Here is a 22,840-nt window from a genome sequence, read left to right as displayed (position 1 = left end):
GGTTCCCTGGTCATTAAACCATTGTTCTTGACTGGCAGCTGCCTGTACATTTCTGGTCCTGATGTTCCAGAAATGCCTTTCTCCCTGAGCTGGGGCACACCTTCCTGGCTGAGCCATTGCACTGGGCTTTCCCCTGTGGCAGTCAGGAGGGATTTATAAAAGCACATATTTAGGTTGAATCATGTAAAATTGCCAGTCTTAAACCATCTCTAACCTTTAAAAATGGTAATTAGTTTCAATCTAATAGGGTACCCAGGGACCTTGCTATAATCTGGATGTGAAATTCTGTTCCTGGTTCCTCCTAGGCTCTGGAAGATAAGATCAGCCATTTGTGGTGGAACCATGTAATAAGAATGATTACAGTTCAATTGTCAAAGTCTTTTTGTGGGCTGCGTCCTATTTACTGTACAAATTTAGGAGGTTGTATCATCTCTCTGGTTTACCCTCATCAATAAAGTGGGCTGGGGTCAAAGTACTTTGAAATAATTCTATACTCTCTGCGTTGTAAGCTTAGATTTATTTGAACCTAATGGCAAACCTGGAGGTCCACAGGGCTGGTAGAATCGCTCAGAGAGGTTTAGAGACCTGGGTAAGGTCAAGGTCTCAGAGTAAATGAGTAAGGGAGACGTTTCGAGCCCAAATCTCCTACCTTCTGTTCTCCACCCTGACATTCCATACTGCTAGGTAGAGAGTAAGCCATACAAGGAAGCCCCTGTGGGGGCGAGTTCCAGGGTTGTGGCACGTCACCTCTTTGTTTTAGAACATTGCCCTGTGCATGATACACTACGCAGCAGTGGTTCCAGTGTGTGCCATGGCAGTAGTAGCCAGGAGTGAAGAACCTGGGCTCTGCAGTCAGCACTGCCAAGTTCATATCCCAGCTCCATCACTTCTCAGCAAGTTATGGCATGTGTCTCCTCTGTGCCCAGTCTCCTCCTCTAAAAGCAGAGGCTCCAGCCCTACCTGTAAGGCTGCAGTAAGGCTGGAGTTCATGTGCATGGGAAGTACTTTGAACTGTGCCTGACACCCAGAAAGAGATCAGGAAATGTTTGTGCTATTTTATTCTTATTATAACTGCTACAGATATTACTGTTTCATTGAGAAATCAAAATCAGTATTAAGGTGCTGTCTGGTTTTTCTAAAAGTGTAGTTTTTAAAATGCTGATCTTTTAATTGGGGTTTTAGTGTTTGGGGGAAATTTTAAGTAATCACCTTGCCCCCTCCTCCTGTAGATACGTGTGTGTGTTTGTATGTATTCATCTGAGACAGAAGCTCTCTGTTGCACAGGCTGTAATGCACTGGCACCATCACAGCTCACCACAGCTCTGACCTCCTGGGCTCAAGCCATCCTCCCACCTCAGCCTCATGAGTAGCTGGGACTATAGGCACATGCCACTATGCCGGGCCAATTTTATTTTTTGTAGAGACAAAGTCTCACTATGTTGCCCAAGCTGGTCTTGAACTCCTGGGTTCAAGAGATCCTCCCCCTTCAGCCTCCAAAGTGCTGGGATTACAGGCGAGAGTCACCACACCTGGCTTTACTGTCTCCTTTTACTGTGTGGCAGGACGCCTAGCAGCTTGCCTGAGACCTCATAGCCTGAATCATTACTTTATCCCCCCTCTCCACTACCCCTGGCCCTTCCTTAGATGTGGAAAGCATGTGCAGTTGGGGGGGCCAGCCTAGAATTTTCAGTTGCTCTCACTTCTCTTACTTCAGAAGACAACATTTATCAGATCATCCTCAGATGGGGGCCACTCATGAAAGCCATGTGAGGCTCCTGGGTTGAACCAGCACATGTCTGCATATTTTACATGAAATGTAGAAGGCAAGGCACAGATCCTCCTTGTGTTAATCTCCCCAGGAAGGAGTAGAAAATCCATCTTGAGATAGCAGATCTGTGCTTGGAAACATTTCAGTAAGCCGGGCCGGCCAGGGCCCTCTTACTGGGTGTCAGGCACCGTTCAGAGCACTTTCTGGGCACATTAACTGCAGGCTTACCATACATTACAGGTAGGGCTGTAAGCCTCTGCTTATAAGGGAGCACACTGGGTGCAGAGGAGTCACACGACATAACTTGCCAAGTCCCAGGGTTTCGAAGTGTTGGGGCTGGGACATGAACTTGGCAGTGCTGACCGCATAGCCCCAGTTCTTCATTACTGGGCTACGAATACCATGGCACTGCTTTTATGTAAACAAGTAAGTCTGCCGTGCGCCTGCCTTTCTCAGAGCAGAAGCGTGAGGCACAATTGCTAGAACAGTATTAGGATTTTTTCTGATGCTAGCATAACTTCACAGGAACACATTGGTATGGAGTTCCCACCTTGCAGCATGAGTGTGGCGCACAGCGTCTCAATGCTCCTTCCTGTTCTCTTGCCTGCCTCTCAACCCTGGACACTGTCTTTCAGGAAGAAGAATCCAGCTGTGCACATAAAACCCCTGCCGCCCATTCTTGGGGTGCCCCCAGCCAAAGCTCTCCCTCCCCCTCCTCCTCCTCATCCTCTCTTTTTCAGCCATCCTGGGCTCCTCACTTTGCACCCTTGTGTGCCATGTGGTGATGTCAGCACATCTCACGGTGGCTTGCTTTGTGGCTCCTGTGCTGGCCGCCACTGTCATGTCAGGACGACTGGGAGCTCTGGAAAGGCTGTCGCTTTACACACAGAGTGACCAGTGTGCGAATTTTGAACCCCTCTGTTAGCCTCACCCAGCATCTAGGGGGTTGGTGTTTTGGAAAAATGGATATTGAGTGTGAGCTTGTGGTTTGGGGAAAAGATCAGCCATTCCACGGGAACAGTTTGCAGAAAATTGTTTCACACAGGTGTGATGTGTTCAACTGTGCCAGATGTCTCAGGCCATCCGATGGAAAGGATGGGAGGGAACTGAGAGACAGTCATTCCTGACAAGAAATGAGGTTCACCATAGATGCGCCCAGAGCCCCGTTCCTACCCCAATTCTAGAGAATTGAATAATGGCCTGGTGGGTTTTTTTCTGTGAACTTACAAAGAATGCTTGGTGAGCCCCATGTGCTTTATTCTCTCCCCGTGTTGGGTGGTGGGGTTTATTGAAAGGTTGGGGTACAGGAGGGGACTGTGCACAAATGTCTGGAGACAAGCAGAAATGGGGGGGCCTCTCTTCCACTAACTTGACCCTTTCTTTTTAATGTGATGAGGTTAACTTTGTGGGTTGAGTTCTACCCTCCTGATATCAGAAATAGTAGGTTCCAGTCTCCAGCCAGCCACACATTAGCAGCACAGCCTCAGAATGTCAACTGTTTTGTGTTTCAACTTTTCCACCTGCAAAAGGATCCTAATATCTTTTCCTGCATCATCCTGGGCCGATTTGAAAATGTAGGAAAGACTGTGTGAAAATCATGTCCCGAGCCCCATCAAAGAAAGTTATTTTGAAATGTCAGTGGCAGCCGCTTGTACCCAGGGCTGCGCGGTCCACATGTGCTTCGTGGAGGCTGGCCAGGCCTCCCTGTCCTGCATTCCCAGCATTTTTACTTTCTGAGTAATCCCTACCACATCCACCGCATGGAAGAATTGAGGCTCTTAGCTTCTGCCCACACAGATGCAGATGTCAGCCATCCATAGTACAAGAAAAGGAGAGGCATTCTACACTTTCTGCCTTAAACATACGCAGTGTTTCACGAAGGTCCAGCCCAGGCCCTGGTGCCCGGGGTGGAAGCAACAAAGCACTTCCTACCACCACTCATGGTGTTACTCAGTCTAAAAGCTAAAAGGGCATCACCAGACCCTGTCGGGAAGCCTCCGTTTTCATGTGAGGAACATGAGACCCAGAACAGGGAGGCCCTTATCCAGAGTCGCAGAGCAGATTATCAGGAAACGCTGGGCAGAACTTGAACCCGTGTCTGCTGACCCACAGGCTAGACTTTTCTCCCCACTCTGCTTCCATGGGGTGGATGCAAGGGCAGTGACTACAGGGAGGAGGGACCAGGATCAGGAGGAGGAGATGGTGTCAGGCAAGTGAGGAATGAGAGGGGCCTAAAGATGTTCACAGCCAGGGCTTCCCCCAGCCTGGTCCCCTCACCCACTCTCCAGCTCCCCTAGGACTCCTAAGCACCTGGGGGGTGTGGGGTGCCACCGGTGCCTACCCCTTCCTGGCCTTTTAAAGCCATAGGGGACACCGGGCTGGATGCTAAGTCCTGGGGCATCAGACAGGGAAACAGGCCCCAGTCCCTCCAGCTTTCATGCTAGGGAAGGTGCAGGCAGCTTGGGGCTCTCCAGGTCAGTGTGGCAGTGCACCCTGAAGATGGCATGGGATTCCCAGGGGGAGAAGCCCAGGATGCTTGGGCAGAGACCAGCATGGAACCGGGAGAAGTGAGGCTCATGGCTTTAGAGCCAGGCTGACCTGGGTTTAAGGCCCTACTCTGAGTGACCCTAAGCATTATTTAACCTCTCTTAGGTTAAGGATAATTCCTTCACCTCATGGAGTCAATATAAGGATCAAATGAGAGGATATTTGTCAGATACCTACGTGTTCAATAACTGTTGGCTAAAATCAAAATGAACAGAAAGGCATCAGGTGGTAGGTGGCAGCAGGTGCCAGTGCACCTCCCATACCTGTCCCATGGACCAGCATCTGTTCTCTGTGGCATGGGTGGACCCTGTCAATCTCCTCCAAGCTCCTGCTTCACAGATGGCTTTATTAGGCATCTTCAGTTTCTGTCAGTCTCCTTCAGGGCCCTCCTTTACAGAGGTCAGTAAGCCCAAGGAGGCCAAGGACCCCCATGGTAGCACTCTGTGATGCCCAGTGTCTGACCCCTCCTTTGATCCGTCTCTTCCAGATTCATGTGCTCCCAGCTGCCAAATCAGGTCCTGAAGAGCATCAGCATCATCGACAGCCCCGGCATCCTTTCTGGGGAAAAGCAGCGCATCAGCCGAGGTCAGTGCCTGTCCCCACCCCTCCCCACCAAGTGCTGGCTGAGGCCCTTTCTGCTGTGAGCAGAGGATTTCTGTTCCCACCTTATTCTGTCTGTCCTCCAGGAAAGCCGTTGGGCAGCTGAAGGGGCCACAAGAGTCAACCAGGAGGTCATAGCATCAAAGATTCTGCCCCTCCAGGGGCTTATATTCTGTGAGAAAGACATTTGTCAAGCTACACATGAGTAAACGGTAGATGAGGACTGGAATAAACACTGGGAGATATTGGGATGTCAGGGGACCTCACTTGGCCTTGGGGCGTTGAGAGAGGCTCCCAGAGGAAGCAGCATTGGAACTGTGATCTGAAGGAGTAGGAATTACCTAAGGGAAGCTTGGGGATGAGGAGAGAGACTGTGATGCCTTTGGAGGGGATCTGTGAAGAATAGAAATTGCTTATGCAGAAGAGGACATGGGGTTTCTCCAGCTTCCATGAGGCAAGGCCGAGGCAACAGCTGCTTCTAAGCCTGTGCTTTGTAGTCAAAACAGATGGGCCCGCTGGGTGTGGTGACTCATGCCTGTAATCCCAGCACTTTGGGAGGCCGAGGCAGGTAGATCAGCTGAGGTCAGGAGTTCGAGACCAGCCTGGCCAACAAGGTGAAACCCCGTCTCTACTAAAAATACAAAAATTAATCGGGCATGGTGGTACACACCTGTAGTCCTAACTATAGTCCTAGCTACTTGGGAGGCTGAGGCGCGCGAATCACTTGAACCTGGGAGGTGGAGGCTGTGGTGAGCTGAGATCACACCACTGCACTCCAGCCTGGGTGACAGAACAAGACTCCATCTCAAGGAAAAAGAAAAAAAGGACCGGGCACAGTGGCTCACACCTGTAATCCCAACGCTTTGGGAGGCCGAGGCGGGCAGATCACCTGACATCAGGAGTTCCAGACCAGCCTGGCCAACACAGTGAAACCCCGTCTCTACTAAAAGTGCAAAAAATTAGCTGGGCGTGGTGGCGGGCACCTGTAATCCTAGCTACTCGTGAGGCTGAGGCAGTATAATCACTTGAACCTGGGAGGCGGAGGTTGCAGTGAGCCAAGATTGTACCACTGCACTCCAGTCTGGGCAACAAGAGTGAAACTCCATCTCAAAAAAAAAAAAAAAAAAAAACAGATGGGCCTGGACGAAGGGGACATCAGGGCAGACCAGAGGACAGAGTTGACTTATGGAGAGGAAATGCATGACCGGGAGGGTCAGGATGGGATTCCTGCCATCACAGTTCCAGAGACAGGTCAAGAAATTCCCTCTCCCAGGCCCTTGAAACAAAGGCGGATTGCTGGGAGGGAGGAGTTGGAGCAGATGCATTGCTGCTGTCACTTCTGGCTGAGAACTCTTCACAACCCCTTGAACAACAAGTTTGTAGCACTGTGTTGAGAAGTCAGGGCATGCCAAGGTTGAACAGCAGCCTGTGTGGGGTCATGGCCACAGGTCACGACCAGGCAGTGAACACCCCACAGCTCACAAAGCAGAAGTGAGGTTGTACAGGCCAGCGAGGGCCCCGTGACAGGGAAAGAAAGGGTAAAGAAAGGGATTCTAAGGCCAATAAGCCCCCCTTTCTCATGGCATTTTGGGAATGTACCTCTGCTTCTCCGTGGCCCCCGCAGAGAGCCTCCAGGGCTCACCTGCTGTGCCTCCACGGCTTCAGTCAGGGACTTCCCAGCTAAGCAAGCGCCATCAAGGCCACCCTTCTTGGGCCTCCAAGAACCTTGCAATTATAGGACAAAACAGGTTAGTGCTATTCTCATGAGTATCTTGTTGGCTTTATTTTCTATTATAAAAGTATAGATATTTGTTGCAAAGGATTCAATGAATAAAAATGTAAAAAAACTCACCGTGACAGATAAGTTACTAATGGTTTTCTCTTGCTTCTTAGAGACTTTTTCTTGCGCACATGCAAACACATTTCTAACAGCAATGGGATTACCATGCGCATTTTCTGCAACTTGATTTTTCCTCATAACAGTCTATCTTCGATATCATTCCATGCCAGTATATTCAGATTATTTCATTCCCTTTAATAGCTGCTTGGGTTCCGGTAGAGGGACATAATAAAGTTCATTTTGCTGATTTGTGGACATCATGACCGTTAATAGTTTTTTATGCTTGCGAATAGTACTGTATATAGTCATCTTTTTATGTTTATCTTTATGCCTCAGTGCCAATCAAAATTTTTTAAAGAGTCAGTTTAGGACCATTAATTTAACCCCAGAAAGGCGGCTCTGTGGATCGTATGTTTTGTTTTAATAGGAAAATAAAGCAGGCCCCTGTTCCACAGCTCCTCTGAGCTGCCCATGTTTCACTACTTCTCCATTTCTGACTGAATATGCCGGAGAAATATGTGGTCCTGGTAAATCTTTCTTTTTGCCTCTAAATGTTGGCTTCCACCATATGCATTTGTCTTCATAGGTCTTTAGCCAACTCTGTTCACGCATGTCTTGCAGCATCTCTCCTTTGCTTAGTAACCGTAAGTGTCTTTGAAACTGTAGCTCCCTTACAGTAGTGTTGACACATGGATTAATGCTTCCAGAATGCTTTAAAGATCAGTTCTTTGTGTCACTTTATAATATGATCTGACTCATATCCTGATCTGACTAACTGTGGCATATACTCACCCACATCCTATGCACAGAAATAGCACATATGTTCCAGCCAGTCGGCGGTCTCTGCCACACTGACGGACACAGCAACAGGTGGGAAGGACTCAGAGCCACAAGCGATGACAGCACAACAGGCCGCAGGCATACTTCCCAAGCCTGGGTGCAACACAGTGTTAGGGGCGCAGCTGATGGTGAAAGTCACTCAGCTGACATTTTCAACACCTTAACCCCAAAGAATGCGTGGTGTTGTAAAGCAGCTTCAGCTCAAATGATGGCAAACAGTGCTGTGTTCTCACATATGCTCACACCTACACCCAGCTTCACAAGACCAGCTTCATAAAACCACAGCCCCCCACCCCTTTGCCAGGAATTAACGTCAACATGGGATAATAAACTGGGTAAAATTTTTGTGACCCCCGCAAGATGTTTGAAGCATCCCCATTGACTTTATTGACGGGTCTTTGCGTCCTGTACAGGTATCGTGCCTGGGAAGGAGGAAAGGTGGCCGCTGGTGTGCCACCCTCCACTGCTCCTCCTTTCCCCTTTGTGTAGTTGATGATGAACCCTCAAAAGCTGAGTGACTGGCTGAGTGCAGTGGCTCACACCTACAATCCCAGCACTTTGAGAGGCCAAGGCAGGAGGGTCACGTGAGCTCAGGAGTTCAAGACAAGCTTGGCCAATATAGTAAGACCTCATCTCTATTTATTTTAAAAAAATAAAATAAAAAAGAATACATAGCATTCCAGGGGAGTAAACGTCATCTAAATCTCCTGTTTAGGAGCTGTGTAAATGAAACCCATGAGGGCAACTGATATTGGAGCAAATTTTAGTATATTCCATATGGAAACTCGTTACCCCTCAAATGTTCCTTAGTTCAATTATGGTTAGCAGAAAATCTTCTTTTTTTTTGAGATGGAGTCTCATTCTGTCACCCATACTGGAGTGCAATGGCACAATCTCAGCTCATTGCAACCTCTGCCTCTCAGGTTCAAGTGATTCTCCTGCCTCAACCTCCCGAGTAGCTGGGATTACAGGTGCTTGCCACCACACCTGGCTAATTTTTGTATTTTTAGTAGTGATGGGGTTTCACCATATTGACCAGAGTGGTCTCAAACTCCTGACCTCAGGTTTTCTGTCTGCCTCGGCCTCCCAAAGTGCTGGGATTACAGACGTGAGCCACCATGGCTGGCTGTCAGCAGAAAATCGTTAGGGACAACAGACTAGGTTAGTTTAGTTACTAACCTGTAGCTTTCCTGGATGGCATGAAGGGTTGAATTCCCATTAAGCAAGGATAAAAATATTCTGATATATTTGTAATAATATTCTGATCAAGTAATAGCTTCCTAAAAGTCCTACAAACTTCTCTTGATTTCTTTTTTGGTATTTTAGTAGCCAATGAAAGAATGTTTGGATTTCTGCGGTTTTCTAAATTACTTTCTTGAAGTGTGTAGGAAAATCCGAGTTGATTCACTCTTCAGAACATCCTTTGCCCCTGAAGACAGCAGCCAAGCATTTGACTGTATGAGAAGAAACCTTTATCCACATGCACAGCCTTTTCTTTCCCACTCGACCTTTTACTATTCTGCCCCCTGAAATACTGTTTCCTAGAATACTGCGGATTCCATGCTGAACATAAACAACATCTAGGATTTATTTGAACACAATTGTGTTCCTAGCTACTTAGTATAAATCTCCGGATTCTGGCTCCGATCATAACATCCTTTGAAAAATTATAATGTAGCATCTGTTATGCTTGTCTATCTGTTTAGCCCAATGGCATTTTCAAGGTGCTGTTTTGGCCACGGATTATTCCTGTGGTTTCTTGAGAATATGAGGTTTTACCTAGCGGCCAACAGACTTGATTTTGGTAATAAGCATAGTACAGCTTTTCCCTTTTAAAAATGTAAATAATTATAGAAGGAAAACACTCTATCTAAATTTTCTAACAGATCAACTTATTCTCTCAGGAACAACTGCTGTCAAATGAAAATTCGAGAGTGTCTTTTCCTGATGTTTAAGCCCTTGCCTCTAAATCCCAGCCTATCCATTATAAACCAGTGAATAGAACTGAGAAGACAATGAAAAATAAAGGGATAGAAAATGCCCTGCTAGTAAAAGCAATAGATAATAACAGTACATGAAACCAGGAGGGTTTAATTGCACTTCCAGTAACAGGACAGGCAGTAACAGAAGCTTCAGAATCACTGATTACCATTTTGACATTTATATATAAACATCTTTAAGTTCTGTTAGGCAGTGCTAAGGGAATGTTAAGGAAAGCCCTCAAGAATCAACAAGGTGCCTGCATAGTGAGGTAAACAGGAGCAGGCTGTTTCAGGGTCTGCCAGCACAGCTCAGGTGCTCAATGCAATACAGGTTGAATATCTTTAAACTGAAAATTCAAAACCCAAAACTTTTTGACACGATGCCACAAGTGGAAAATTCTACATCTGACCTTATGTGATGGGGCACAATCCAAACTCTGTTTCATGCACAAAATTATTTTAAATGTTCCGTTTGTATATGGTGTCCATGAAACATAAATGAATTTTGTGTTTAGGCTTGGGTTCCATTCCCAAGATCTCTCATATATATGCAGACATTCCCAAATCAGAAAATCTGAAATCAGAAACACTTCAGGTCCCAACCTTTTTGGATAAGGTTTACTCAACTTGTATCTTAAAAGAATTGACAAAGCAGGCCGGGCACAATGGTTCACACCTGTAATCCCAGGACTGTGGAAGACCGACGCAGTGGGGATCTTGAGGTCAGGAGTTTGAGACCAGTCTGACTAACATGGTGAAACCCTGTCTCTACTAAAAATACAAAAATTAACCAGATATGGTTGTGGGCACCTGTAACCCCAGCTACTCGGGGGTCTGAGGCAGGAGAATTACTTGAACCCGGGAGGCGGAGGTTGCAGTGAGCCGAAATCGCGCCACTGCACTCCAGCCTGGGTGACAGAGAGAGACTCGGTCCAAAAAAAAAAAAAAAAAATTTACAGAGCTAGGAAATTGGACCTGGAAATCTAAGCTGTGACTAATAGGGGTATAAAAAAACAATGAAAAAGGCACCAACAGACCACAATCAGGGAAATACAAATGCATCCACTTTTGAACTTTGGAGACAAAAGACCGGATTTTGAAGCTTGCCCAGGAAAGGAGAGAGAACAGTTAGAGATGTCCAGATAAGAATGACTTCCCCTCTTAGACTTTGGTAACAAGAAGGATTTGAGAGGAAAACACACACATATGCAAAAAAGGAATGAGCCTTTTTTCCTAAAAGACCAAGAACCCTCAATTCCCTTCCATTGATCTATGTGCCTAACCTTCTGAAGGGCTGTTGTTGATCAGAGCCTGCTGGGGAGATGGGCGGGCTCACTGGCCAGCCAAGGCAAGGCGCTGTGGGCCGGCGTGCAGACAAAGCCAGCCAAGGACATGACACTCTTACCACAGCATCTGCCTGGCTCAGAGTCGAAGGAGAGATAACTGTGGCTGCCCTTACTATCTCTTCTAGACGGAAGAGTGTGTGAAAGAACAGAGAGACATGTGGGCTCAGGGCCCTTGGAGGAGCGGGAGCTGTGCGTGTGGCTGGAACGTGGGGCCATGACAGGTGGGCGCATGTGGCAGTAGACTCGAATTTGTCCTGAAGGCCACATGGAATACTGAGGGGTAGGCGGTATGGGAGGACATGGTAGAGAATTCTGTACATGTGTGCAGATCATGAAACCATTTTTGTATTTAGAGTTTGTGTTCAGTGACCTGACTGTGAGCTTTGTCTGGATTTGGCAGACAGAAAAGTGTCCATCCCTGGAGGCTAGGGCCCAGCCCTGATGATTTGTTGGCAGATCCTGTTTTCCAGCCAGTGCTAAGGCCAGTCTGAGGTTGGGTTGTGAGGTCCTGGACCTCACCAGCTACTTGGGCCTCTCGCAGGAAATCCTGATTTCTTTTTGTTTCAGGGAAGTTTTGACAAATGCATCCATGACTCCTTTTCCGCTGGTGCCACGGGAAATTCCACACCACAAGTGTTGCCGCTTCTGGCTCTGATGTGAGCATATCACCACCGTGACTCACAACAGCATTTGCCAGCCCTGGCAGCTATTTTGAGTTTTTGTTAATATATCAAATGCATTATTGATTGTGAGAAATGACTGCTTTTATCTAAACTTGAAGCCTAGACTTTTACATGAAAAACAAAAAATCTTATTTGATAGGGAGAAGGACACTTTACTTACTTTGCATATAGAGCATTTCATGTTTATGTTTATGATAGAAAACATTTCACGGGATATCTCAGACATTGGGATACAGAAATTAATCAGAGAAAAACATTTGCTCCTTACTCTTTTGAGTAATAATAAGAATAACTAATACTCTCATAGTGCATTGTTAAGTGCTTTCTGTATATTATTAATTCATTTGCCTCTCACAAAAGCTCTGTGAGATAGGAGCAATTATCCCATTTTATAGAAGAGAAGTCTGAGGCACAGAGAGCTTAAGTACTTCCTACAATCATGGAGCACGTACAGTAGCTCATCTTAAAAGATGCTGCCTCCTCCCACCACCACGCCATGACCTGTGTTTCCCAGCATTCGTGCGCTTGGGCAGTCTCTCCATGAATCTAGATTCACCCTCTAACTCACTTTTAATCAGTAGAATTCTGTGGAATTGATACTTCCTGATTTCCTAAATCTAGATCATAAGAAGCCCTGCAGGTTCCACCTGAATCTCTTCAAATGTTCATTCTGTGGGAAGCCAACTGCCATCTAAAAGTCCAACTACTGTTAGTAGTTATACTGTGACTGAGACTGCCATACTGTGAAGGAAGCCCAAGCTAGTAACAGGGAGATGTCAAGAGGCCCAGGTGGCCTCCTAGGCTGGTCCAGCTGAGATGTGAGTGGCATCACAGAACCAGCTCATTTGAGCTGTCAGGTGACTCCAGCCCCAACTGCCATCTGACTGTCACCTATGACAGACCCCAAATGAGAACCCAGCTGAGTCCAGTCAACCCACAGAACCACCAGAGAAAATAGAAGTTATTGTTTAAGCCACTACATTTTAAGGTGGCTGATGACCAAAACAGCCAGTAAGTGGCTGAGTGGGATTCTAACCAGATAGTCTGGTTCCAGAGTGCATGCTGTTAACCACAAGAGATGTGGACACAAACCAGGGCAAAATACAGCTGCCAGTCACACACAAGGAGAAGGCAGCAGACTATATGAGAAAGCGTAATTGATGCTTTCCCCCAACACCACCAAATCTCCTATTTTTTGTTGTTGTTGTTTTTTGGTTTTTGTTTAGCCATTTTTGAGGATAATCTTCACTTGGAAAACAGTACACACTACCTTGCATTCTCACCATAGGACAGTGGAAAGGGGAAAGAGGTTTTCTTATGTTGAGTGTCTGCTGTGTTCCCCACTCTGCTAGGTGCCCCCTGGTCAATTTCTTAAGCACCTGCTCTGTGTCAGGTCTCAGGTGCCTTAGGTTTCACAGCAACAGTGAGACCTTGTGGCTGCATTCACGAAGCATACACTGGGGGAGGTGGAGGAGCCACAATACAAAACAAATGCAATTGAAACAAAGACGTGTCCCACAGCAAGGGGTGGGCAGTCAGGGAGGGCTCTCTGAGGAGGTGGCACTGAGGCTGGACATAAAGTGGAGGATTTGCCTGGCAGAGATTTGGAGGAAGAGCTCTGCAGGGGGAGGAGCTGCATTGGCAAAGGCAGAGGGTAGGTGAGACCTGGCAGTTTCCAGGAAGGTGGAGGCTAGGGAGTGGCCAGGAAGTGGTGGGGTGATGAGGTCAGGAGGGCCGCCCCTGCCACCTGCTATGAGCTGTAGGCCTGGGGAAGCACATCGATTTTTCTCTGAGAGTAACAGGAAGCCATTAAAGGATTGTCGTTTGCAACCTTCTCTTGATTACCTAGAATTATTAGGAATGTCTGGGTGGCAGGCACAGCCTTGGTGGTTTTCTCATCCCTTGGACCATGCTATCGCGGTCATTTCCTCCTTGTTGTACATGTTGCATACGTGTCCTAGGCCAGCCTCTCCTTGCTGCTCCCTCCTGTTCTGGAGTCCACACGGCTGCAGATGACGCTGGGAAAACTAGCGCAGTGAGCCCCAGGGTCTACACACAGTTATCACCAGGGGAGCTGGGATTCCAGAACTTGAGGCCGAGGTGAGAGGATCACTCGAGAGCATGAGTTGCAGACCAGCCTGGGCAACACAGACCTGGTCTCTACAAAAAATAAAATAAATTAGTTGGGTGTGGTGGTGTGTTCTTGTTGTAGTCCTATCTTTTTGGGAGGCTGAGGCAAGAGGATTCCTTGAGCCCAGTAGTCTGAGGTTTCAGTGGGCTATAATTGTGCCACTGTACTCCAGCCTGGGTAATACTGAGACCCCATTTATTTAAAAAAAAAAAAAAAAAAAAAAGTTCCTGGCACACAGTTCAGGGTCATCTGGGCAGGGTCCATAGGGTTGATATACAGAAAGGCCCCAGCCTGAGGAATCTGGGGTAGGGCTGAGCCACCGCTCCTGAGTCTGTCTCTCCTGCACACCCTGCCATCCCCAAAGCAAGTGAAAGAAGGGGCTGGCAACCTTGGAGAACGAACCGAAAGAAACCGACCTAGCCTTTGTCCTGCATCTCCGTGTGCCCCAGTGTGAAGGTTGCCCTCTCAAAGAGCGATGGCGAGAACTTGAGTGAGAGAGACAATGGGGTGGGCAGGCTCTGTGACTAACCAGCCTCCTCCCAGGGCAGGGCTTCAAAAGGAAGCAGAGGTGACAGCCGCGCAGGAGTCACCAGGTGACCCACTATTGCGCGGCCTGGTGGGTGTCTGACGGGGAGGTCGTGAGGCCTGGTGCTGGGTGCCTGCCTGTGCCTCACTCCTTACAACAGCACCCCCACCTAGCCCTCTTCGGAAGCTAGGATTTATAGGAACCCCTAATGAAAATAAAGAAGGACTTTTTAAGTGTTCGGGTCCATTTTGAAATGTTTAATAACCTTCCCTGGTATTGTGGGGACTTCCTGTTATGCAGCCTCAATCCCTGTGGCTCGAGGTGGTAAAGCCCCTCTCCCTCCTCATCAGTGTGTGCCAGTGAGAACCCCGAGACTAGAAGGTGGGAGGAAAAGATGATAAATGCAGGATTCTAGGTGGAAGAGATGCAGGGTGCAATCCATGCTGAGAAACTGGCTGGGCTCGTTTCTCCCTGTTCCCCGTTCTTCTTACCAGCGGGGCGAGTAACTTCACCTATTTGAGCTGCGTGAGCTTCGTTTTCCCCTGCTCTAAAACAGGAGAAAGTACTTTCGTACACCGGGATCTTACCAGAATCTGAATGACCTCTGTTAATACCTAAGCACTCCATAGGTATCAGCCGTTCCCATTTGCTATGAAGCACAGAGTGAAAGGGAAACTGCAAAAGGCCCTCCCCAGGTGCATGCATGGCTTGAATTCAGGTTTCATGTACCTGTGCTCGGCAGGCAGGCATCTCGACCGTCCACACAAGCTGGTGGATGTGGAAACACTGATAATAAGGCTTTCGGGAGTGTCTGTGTTTTCCTTGGAAAGAGAGAGGGAGGTGGGGAGATGCAGGCACACTCCTGTGGGCTCTGGAGGAGGCTGACCAGACCTCGAATCCCAGCGTGAGCCTCTTCCCACTTTTATACAGTGAGGGCATTTTCCCTCCCAGGGTTGTTTTGAAGCTGAAGCGCGATAACGTGTGTAAACCATTTAAGGTGGATCATCATTACTATCTGGTGATGGGGGCGGTCATGACTCATACCATGGAACTGGGGTGGTCCCAGAATAGACTGACCCAGCACGGAGGGCCTGCTTGGCCAAGCGCTTGGCATTTCCCCTGGGAGGGCAGATGATGGCCAAGTCTGGGACTCAGGCAAGGGCCTTGCTCTTCCAGAGACCAACAGCAAGTGCAGTGAGAGCACGTGAAATATTTGGACCTGACTGTAGAGCTGTGGAAAGCCATGAGAGCGCGGGCAAAGGGTGGAGCTGGGAACCCTGCTGATGAGAATGACCGCGGAGAGGTGTTTTGTGACTGAGGGGCTCAGTTTTTGTCACTCCTCTAATTCTTTTGCCATAATCCTCTTTCTCAAATCTAGGGATCTTCCTCACAGGAGGATTGGTGTGTTGTGCCCTGATGCAGTTTCCCCAAGAAACTTCCATTCGCCTGTAATCTTAGTCTCTTTCTCAAAATCACCTCCAGTTGGAATCCAAATCAAGACGCAAAACACAAATCAGACCATTTATCCAGCGTTTGGCCTTTCTGAAGTACCCTGCGGTGTGTAGGTGTGTATGTGCTTGGGACAAAAGGTCACAAAAAGACCCTGAAGAACGTCTGTCCCACCCATCTTCCCCAGTTCCTCTCCCAGAGCAGGCCCTGTCTGCCGTGTCTGGGGCTCCTCCCAGCTCACCCAGCCACTCACGTGGCGCCCTGGGAGGATTCGCTCCACTGCCCTGTGGTATGATTTTCTCACCTGTAGTAAATCTTGGAGCTTGTCCCTGTCTGTACTTTGGAGCTGCCTCCTGCAGTCCATCATATGGACCAGAGTTAATAGGTGGTGTCGTTTCAGTAGTTGACATTCAGGCTGTTTCTAATCTTTTGCTGTTACAAACAGTGCCGCAGTGGATATAGACAGTTTAGCATGTATGGTGCAGATGTATACAGTTGGCACAATAATGGCAAGTGTATCTTGAAAATTGCCGCCAGGCGTGGTGGCCCATGCGTGTAATCCTAGCACTTTGGAGGCTGAAGCGGGTGGATGGCATGAGCACAGGAGTTCTAGACCAGCCTGGGCAACACGGCAAAACCCTGTCTCTACTAAAATACAAAAAATTAGTCGAGTGTAGCGGCGTGTGCCTGTAATCCCAGGTAGTCAAGAGGCTGAGGCAGGAGAATTGCTAGAACCCAGGAGGCGGAGATGGCAGTGAGCCGAGATTGCGCCACTGCACTCCAGCTTGGATGACAGAGCAAGACTCTGTCTCTAAAAAAAAAAAGAAAATTGCTGAGTAAGGAGGAGCTTAAAAAGAAAAAAAAATTGCTGAGTAGATGTTAAGTGTTCTTACCACAAGGGTGTGAAGTAATGCATATGTTAATTTGCTCAATTTAGTCATTTCACAATGAATACATATTTTATTTTCTTTTAATTTAATAACGCTTTGTTTTATATTTTATTTTATTTTATTTTATTTTATTTTATTTTATTTTGAGACAGGATCTCGAGGCTCTGTCACCCAGGCTGAAGTGCAATGGCACGATCACAGCTCACTGCAATCTTGACCGCCTGGGCTCAAGTGATCTTCCCACCTCAGCCTCCTGAGTAGCTGGGACTACAGGTGCGCACCACCATGCTCAGCTAATGTCTTGTATTTTTTGTAGAGAAGGAATTTCACCTTGTTGCCCAGGCTGATCTCAAACTCCTAGGCTCAAGTGATCCACCTACCTCAGCCTCCCAAAGTGCTGGGATTGCAGGCATGAGCCACTACACCCACCTTCAATGTATACATATTTCAAAACAACATGTTGGATATGATAAATATATACAATTTTTTTATCAATGTAAAAAAATAAATGAAATAGAGACTAATCCAAAAAACGTGCAGATGTAACTCTAAGATACATTCCTAGAAGTGGAATTTTGGAATCAAAAAGAACTGTGGTCTTTTTATTGTGTTAGCTGGTGCCAAAATGCCACTGTGGAAGGCACGCCCATTTACATGCTCACCGTCTCATTCTAATTCTCATTTTCATTCCTCATGGTTAGTGTGGTTGAGCATTTTTTCATGTAAACCTTTTTAAAGTATTTCACTTTCTGGAGGTATTTGACTGTTTTTGAAAAACTGTTAGTAACATCATGAACTTCTTTTAGCAAAATAAGTGAGTCATTTTTTTATTAGGAGCCCCGTGTGGATTCTCATGGTTCCCACTGACTGGGTCTTTTTTTCCGTCTGTGACGTATACCCAGAAAGGACTGTCTCTGAGTAATAGTTTGGCTTGAGGAGCTGGTTAGCTGATAACTTAATTGCTGGAGCTGGTCTGCAGGGCTGGCTGTTGTCCACAGGCTTGCAGACATTTGTGCAATGCCAACATGTTGGAAAAGAGGAACAGGGCAGAGCGAGGGGCGGGGTCTTCAGGCCTGAAGCTGCTTTCCAGCCCTTTGTCGATCCCAGCTGTCATCCCCTTGGTTTATTGAACATTTCTCTTTAGAAAATTGTAACCTGAAGAAACATTGTCTTTGCCCTTCTCAACCACAGAATGACAAGATGCATTGTCAAGGTCAAAGCCTTGTTTATAAATGTTTGGCCTCATCACATTTGGGTGGAGTCTGTTGGCATTTTGCCTCAAGAAAATTCAGTGCAAGTATTATGTTTCCCTAGCTGACTCCATCTGATTTATAGACACATTGTATGAGACTTTCTTGCCTGACTTACACACAAAGCCCACTTGGAAAATGAGGAATGGGCAATTTCCATGTGCGTGACATGGGATTCCTGGATCTGTTAATCCTAATATATAATAATATAAGAAGGTTAGATTGGGTGACTTTTTTTTTTTTTTGAGAGGGGAGTCTCGGCCTGTCTCCCAGGTCGGAGTGCAGTGGCGTGATCTCAGCTCACTGCAACCTCCGCCTTCCGGGTTCTAGCAATTCTCCCACCTCAGCCTCCCAAGTAGCTGGGATTACAGATGCCCACCATCACGCCTAGCTAATTTTTGTATTTTTAGTAGAGATGGGGTTTCACCATGTTGGCCAGGCTGGTCTTGAACTTCTGACCTCATGATCTGCCCTCCTCAGCCTCCCAGAGTACTAGGATTAGAGGCGTGAGCCACTGCATCCGGCTGATTGGGTGACTTCTTAAGTATCCTTGGAAGCCACACATTCCACGACCCTTCCTCGAATAGATTCTTTCAATATAGAGTTGTTTGGAATTGGATGACAAGTAAATTAAACTTTATCACAACTAATTATACCTATAGAAACATTCAAGGACCTTCAGATCGGCCCAGATGCTATAACACATGGATGTAATAAAATGAAATTTACTGTTTGATAATTGTGTCATATAGAGTTGGTCATTCAGTATTCCTGTAGCCATCTGAAGGGTCATCTTAGGCAGGCACTGTAACTAGTTAATGTTTGTGCTATACAGACGCTGAGCTGAATGGATTTTCCTCGGAATTTGATTTTTTATTTCAAAGCAGCTTACTATTCGGAACCACCCTAAATAGCTAAAATTTAAGATCTAGAAAGAATCCTTATTGATCACCTGACTCACAGGTATAGAAACTGAGGCCCAGCAGAATGAAATTATTAAGCCAGGCTCCAGGACTTGCAGTTTTTCTTGGTTAAGTTTTTTTTACCAACTTCCCTCTCCAGCAGAGAGCCTAAAATGACAGATAATACCATGTTGCTGTGTTTTACCAAGGGTCAGGCTTCTTTAAATGGGCCTGGTTCTTCATCTGATATTTACTCTGAGATGGAAAGTGAGATGAAACCCAATTTCCCCTTTCCCTGGGTCATGTGCCCAGCAGCAGCAGCATTCAGTGGACTGAGCACTGACGTGGAACCTTCCTCAGTCCCCACGTCTGTGGCGTGATATGAACCTGTGACGTGGGGCTCTCCTGCTGGTGCCCTGGAGGAGCCTTCAGGGACATGTGACTCACCCGTCTGTTATTGTCACAGCATTCCCCAGAGGAAGGAGGGACAGGGTGTGAGGTTAGCTTGTTCATTTTATGAAGAAACAAGCACAGAAAAATTAATTTACAGAGTCTTGGGCAAAATCCCAAAGGAAGAAGGCGTGAGAAAAGCAGAGAGTGGATAAACAGCACAACGCCCTCCCTGGGCACATCTGGGTCTTGATTTTAGTTAAATTTTGGTAGGTTCAGTGGCCACACCTACTACAGGCCGGGTACAGGGAGATAACCTCTGTGGTTTTCTCATGGCCACTTACATTCTCCAAGAGGTGGCCATTACCCACTGAAAGCTTGGAGGTGAACTCACTTCCAGCCTCTCCAAAAGGAGCTGGGGAACCTGCATTCTCTGTGGGCAGTCTCAGACAGAGTTTGGTATCAGCCGCTCCCTGCCAGTGCCCTGCACCTGGTCAGCTGGGGAGAAGGGGTCAGGGAGGAGAGAAGGCTGGTGGAGCAGGCCCATTCCTTCTGTGGCTTATTTTGTCATCAGCAGTTCCCATTGCTCCCACTGATTGGGGGCCGCCTCTTCCGTGGGGGTGTCGTTGCCAAGATACTGCTTCCCCCTCAGGGCAGTGCTCAGCACACCCAGCATAGCCTCTGGCTAGAAAGTGCTAGAAATCCACATCTTCACCAAAAGTGCTATTGTAGACAAAAAAGAACAACCTCCTCAACAATAATACGAGTGGGCCAATAATTTTTACAATATGCATATTTGTTTTCTTGATAAAAAATAATAAATATTCATTATAGAACACTTAGAAAACCACAAATCAAAAAGGAGAAAATGTCAATCATCTCTGATTCTACCATCCTGGTGCACATATGGTACAAGCCCAGGCTCTAGGATCCGGTCCCTGGTTTGAATCCAGACTCCCCTGAGAAACAGCTGTGTGCCTTGGGTCAGTTGTTTAACTCTCTGAGTCTTTTTCCTCCCCTGTAAAATTGGGGGTAATAAAAATACCTCCTTTATGAGATTGTTGCAAGGAGTACGAGATTGTACTAATATGGAGCTCACAGGCAGTGCAGGAATGTAGTAAGAGCTAAGTAAATATTTGTTGCAGTTATTGATCTATAGCTATCATTTTGCTGTCAACCACAACAACATTTTCAGAAGCAGCCTTTTCTAGTTGCAAAGTCAACTCAGCCTGGAAACAATGCAGAGACTCCCTGCCCTGAAGTGGCTGTTATTATTAACGCAAGAGACTCTTTTCGAAAGTGTATTTATAATAACCTGAGCAACCCCAGATAGTCGATGTTTACTTTGGGATGATTTACACTTACCCGCATGAATAACAACCCTGTTTGAAAACTCATACCTCTGTTTAAGCATCTAAAACTGCCAAATTGCTAAAAATCAGTTCATTTCTTGTTCAAGTGAATTCACTTGATTAAACCAATTTTACTTTATTTTCTGATGATAAGAACACTTGTGAAATCTACCCTCTTTACACATTTTTAAGTATTCACTATGAGCACACTGTGGCTATAGGCCGCATTCTGTAGATCTCTAGAACTTTTTCATCTTGCCTAACTGAAATTTTATGCTGGCTGATTAGCAACGCCCCATTTCCTTCTCCCCGTAGCCTCTAGCAGTCACGGTCCCCCTTTCTGATTTTGTGTGCTTGACTATTCTACATGTCTTATACAAGTGGAATTATGTATCATTGTCCTTCTGTGATGGGCTTATTTCACTTAGCATATATTTTTCCTCAAAGGCCATCCATGTTGTTGCGTATTGCAAAAATTCTTTTTTAAGGCTGTGTATACCACATTTTCTTTTTTTTGTTGTTTTTTTTTGTTTTGTTTTGTAGAGACGGGGTTTCACCAGCATGTTGGTGAGGCTGGTCTTGAACTCCTGACCTCGGCAGGGCGAGGAGACAGGGAAGTACTATGCTACTGGGGAACAGCTAAGAGCCCAGGGTGGTTTGTACAGCAGACAGGGTGGGGCTTAGTAAGAGACTATGAGCAAAGGTTGAGTCGAGACAGAGGCTAGTCATGGAGAATTTGTTCTGTAAACATTGATTCTAGAAGTAACCAGGGGCACTCACAGTTTTGGAGATTATGTCTGAGATCTAAGAAGGGGTGGGGATCGTTAGAGGGCTGCATTGGTGAGGATGGAGCCTGGGGACAAGAAGGCACTCTTGGTGTTTGCCTCATGCTGGACGCTCCCTGCACTGGTGTGGGAGGGATGCAGAGGGGAACGTGAAGCCAGGAGAGCCTGGGATTACACAGACAGAGCCACACAGAAAGTGCTGGGGCCAGGGATGGGAATGTGCACGTGGAACTGGAGCTGTGAACTCTGGCGGGGCGGGCAGGGCAGGGCCTTGGAAAGACAAGAGGTTTGAGCAGAGTCTTAGGCAGTGTCCCATCACCACCACAGGCAAGGGGGCCTTGCCCACCCCAGGAGTGGGAGGAAGGACACGGCAGGGGTAGCCCGGCTGCATTTCTGCCTGTCCTCCATTGCCTTGCATCCTTTCATTAACACACATCCTTTTTTTATATAGAAACGGTCTCACTCGCCCAGGCTGGTCTCAAACTCCTGGACTCAAGTGATCCTCTTGCCTTGGCCTCCCAAAGTACTGGGATTACAGGTCTGAACTGCCACGCCTGGCCATAGACACATATCTTGTTTAAAACTCATAATTAGAAACTTGACTCTGAAAATAAATGTAAGCATTATTTTTCTCTTGTTCTATTAAAAATAGATCGCCAAATTTGCCTCCTCAGGGACCCCCGCACTATATTTACCTGAGCCAGTGAGCAACTGTTCTAACCCCTTGTACCATTTCCTAGTGGCTTTTCTCTGGCCAGGATAGAGGACCACAGTTTTCCCCCGGGGCTGTGACGGGAAGCCCTTGATTGGGTAGAAGGGGCTCCTTCCTGCCTGCCCCTCCCTTTGTTTCCACAACATAGAGCCAGGAATGCCAAGCTGGGATCTTCCTCAGGACAAATTCTTTTTCATAGTTCCCCAAGCTGTGTAGATTTTGGGTTCTTTGTCAAAGATAGAAACTGTATTTTTAAACTGGACTGATTACATCTCTTTTTTGTTCCAGACTAATACAAGTTTCACTGGAAGGTCTTAAAGAATTGAAATTCCTATTAAGTGCATGAATAGGTGTTAAAAATATACTAAAGCACCATGGGACGGCTCTACAATTACGTTGAGTCCTGCCCCACAACACAACACACTTATGTGCAAACACACGTAGGTCCAGATTGGTTGCATTGTGCCTAAGTGAAACCAGTTCTCACAAACTCAGAGCATTCTCACTCCTGATCTGTCACCATGAGGGACTCTCATTCCCTTGGCCAGAAAGCAGGATGCAGATTAGCCTCTTCAAGTGGTTCTAAAGCCGATTTCCACTAAAGCTCCAGGCTCCTGCTTTAGCTACATTCACCTCTGTACACAGCCAGCTTAGGTATGTAGTCCCCTTGATGGACAGATTTCAACTTCCTCATCCATTCAGCAGTTTGTGGAGATGTATATCTTTAAACAAGTTTAGCAGCCCTGGGTTTTTTCTTTCTTTTCTTCCTATTTGCTTTTGCCTTTTAAGTCAATTTTGTTGAAGTATAAGACATAAAATGTACTTTTTTTTTTTTTTTTTTTTTTTT

General features: G+C 46.7%; 1 protein-coding gene across 1 annotated transcript in view; it reads left to right on the top strand.

Moving 5' to 3' along the window:
- Positions 1-22,840, top strand: part of EHD4 (EH domain containing 4) — a 78,735-nt gene that overhangs the window by 26,043 nt on the left and 29,852 nt on the right. The window contains exon 3 of the mRNA XM_017531035.2: positions 4,803-4,900. Within this exon, the coding sequence (XP_017386524.1) occupies positions 4,803-4,900 (98 nt within the window). The remainder of the gene's footprint in view (positions 1-4,802; positions 4,901-22,840) is intronic.

This window comes from Cebus imitator, unplaced genomic scaffold (assembly GCF_001604975.1).
Source record: "Cebus imitator isolate Cc_AM_T3 unplaced genomic scaffold, Cebus_imitator-1.0 Scaffold70, whole genome shotgun sequence".
Taxonomy (NCBI): Eukaryota; Metazoa; Chordata; class Mammalia; order Primates; family Cebidae; genus Cebus; species Cebus imitator.
The sequence above is the reverse complement of the archived record's forward strand: the minus strand, read 5'-3'. Positions and strand labels throughout refer to the sequence as shown.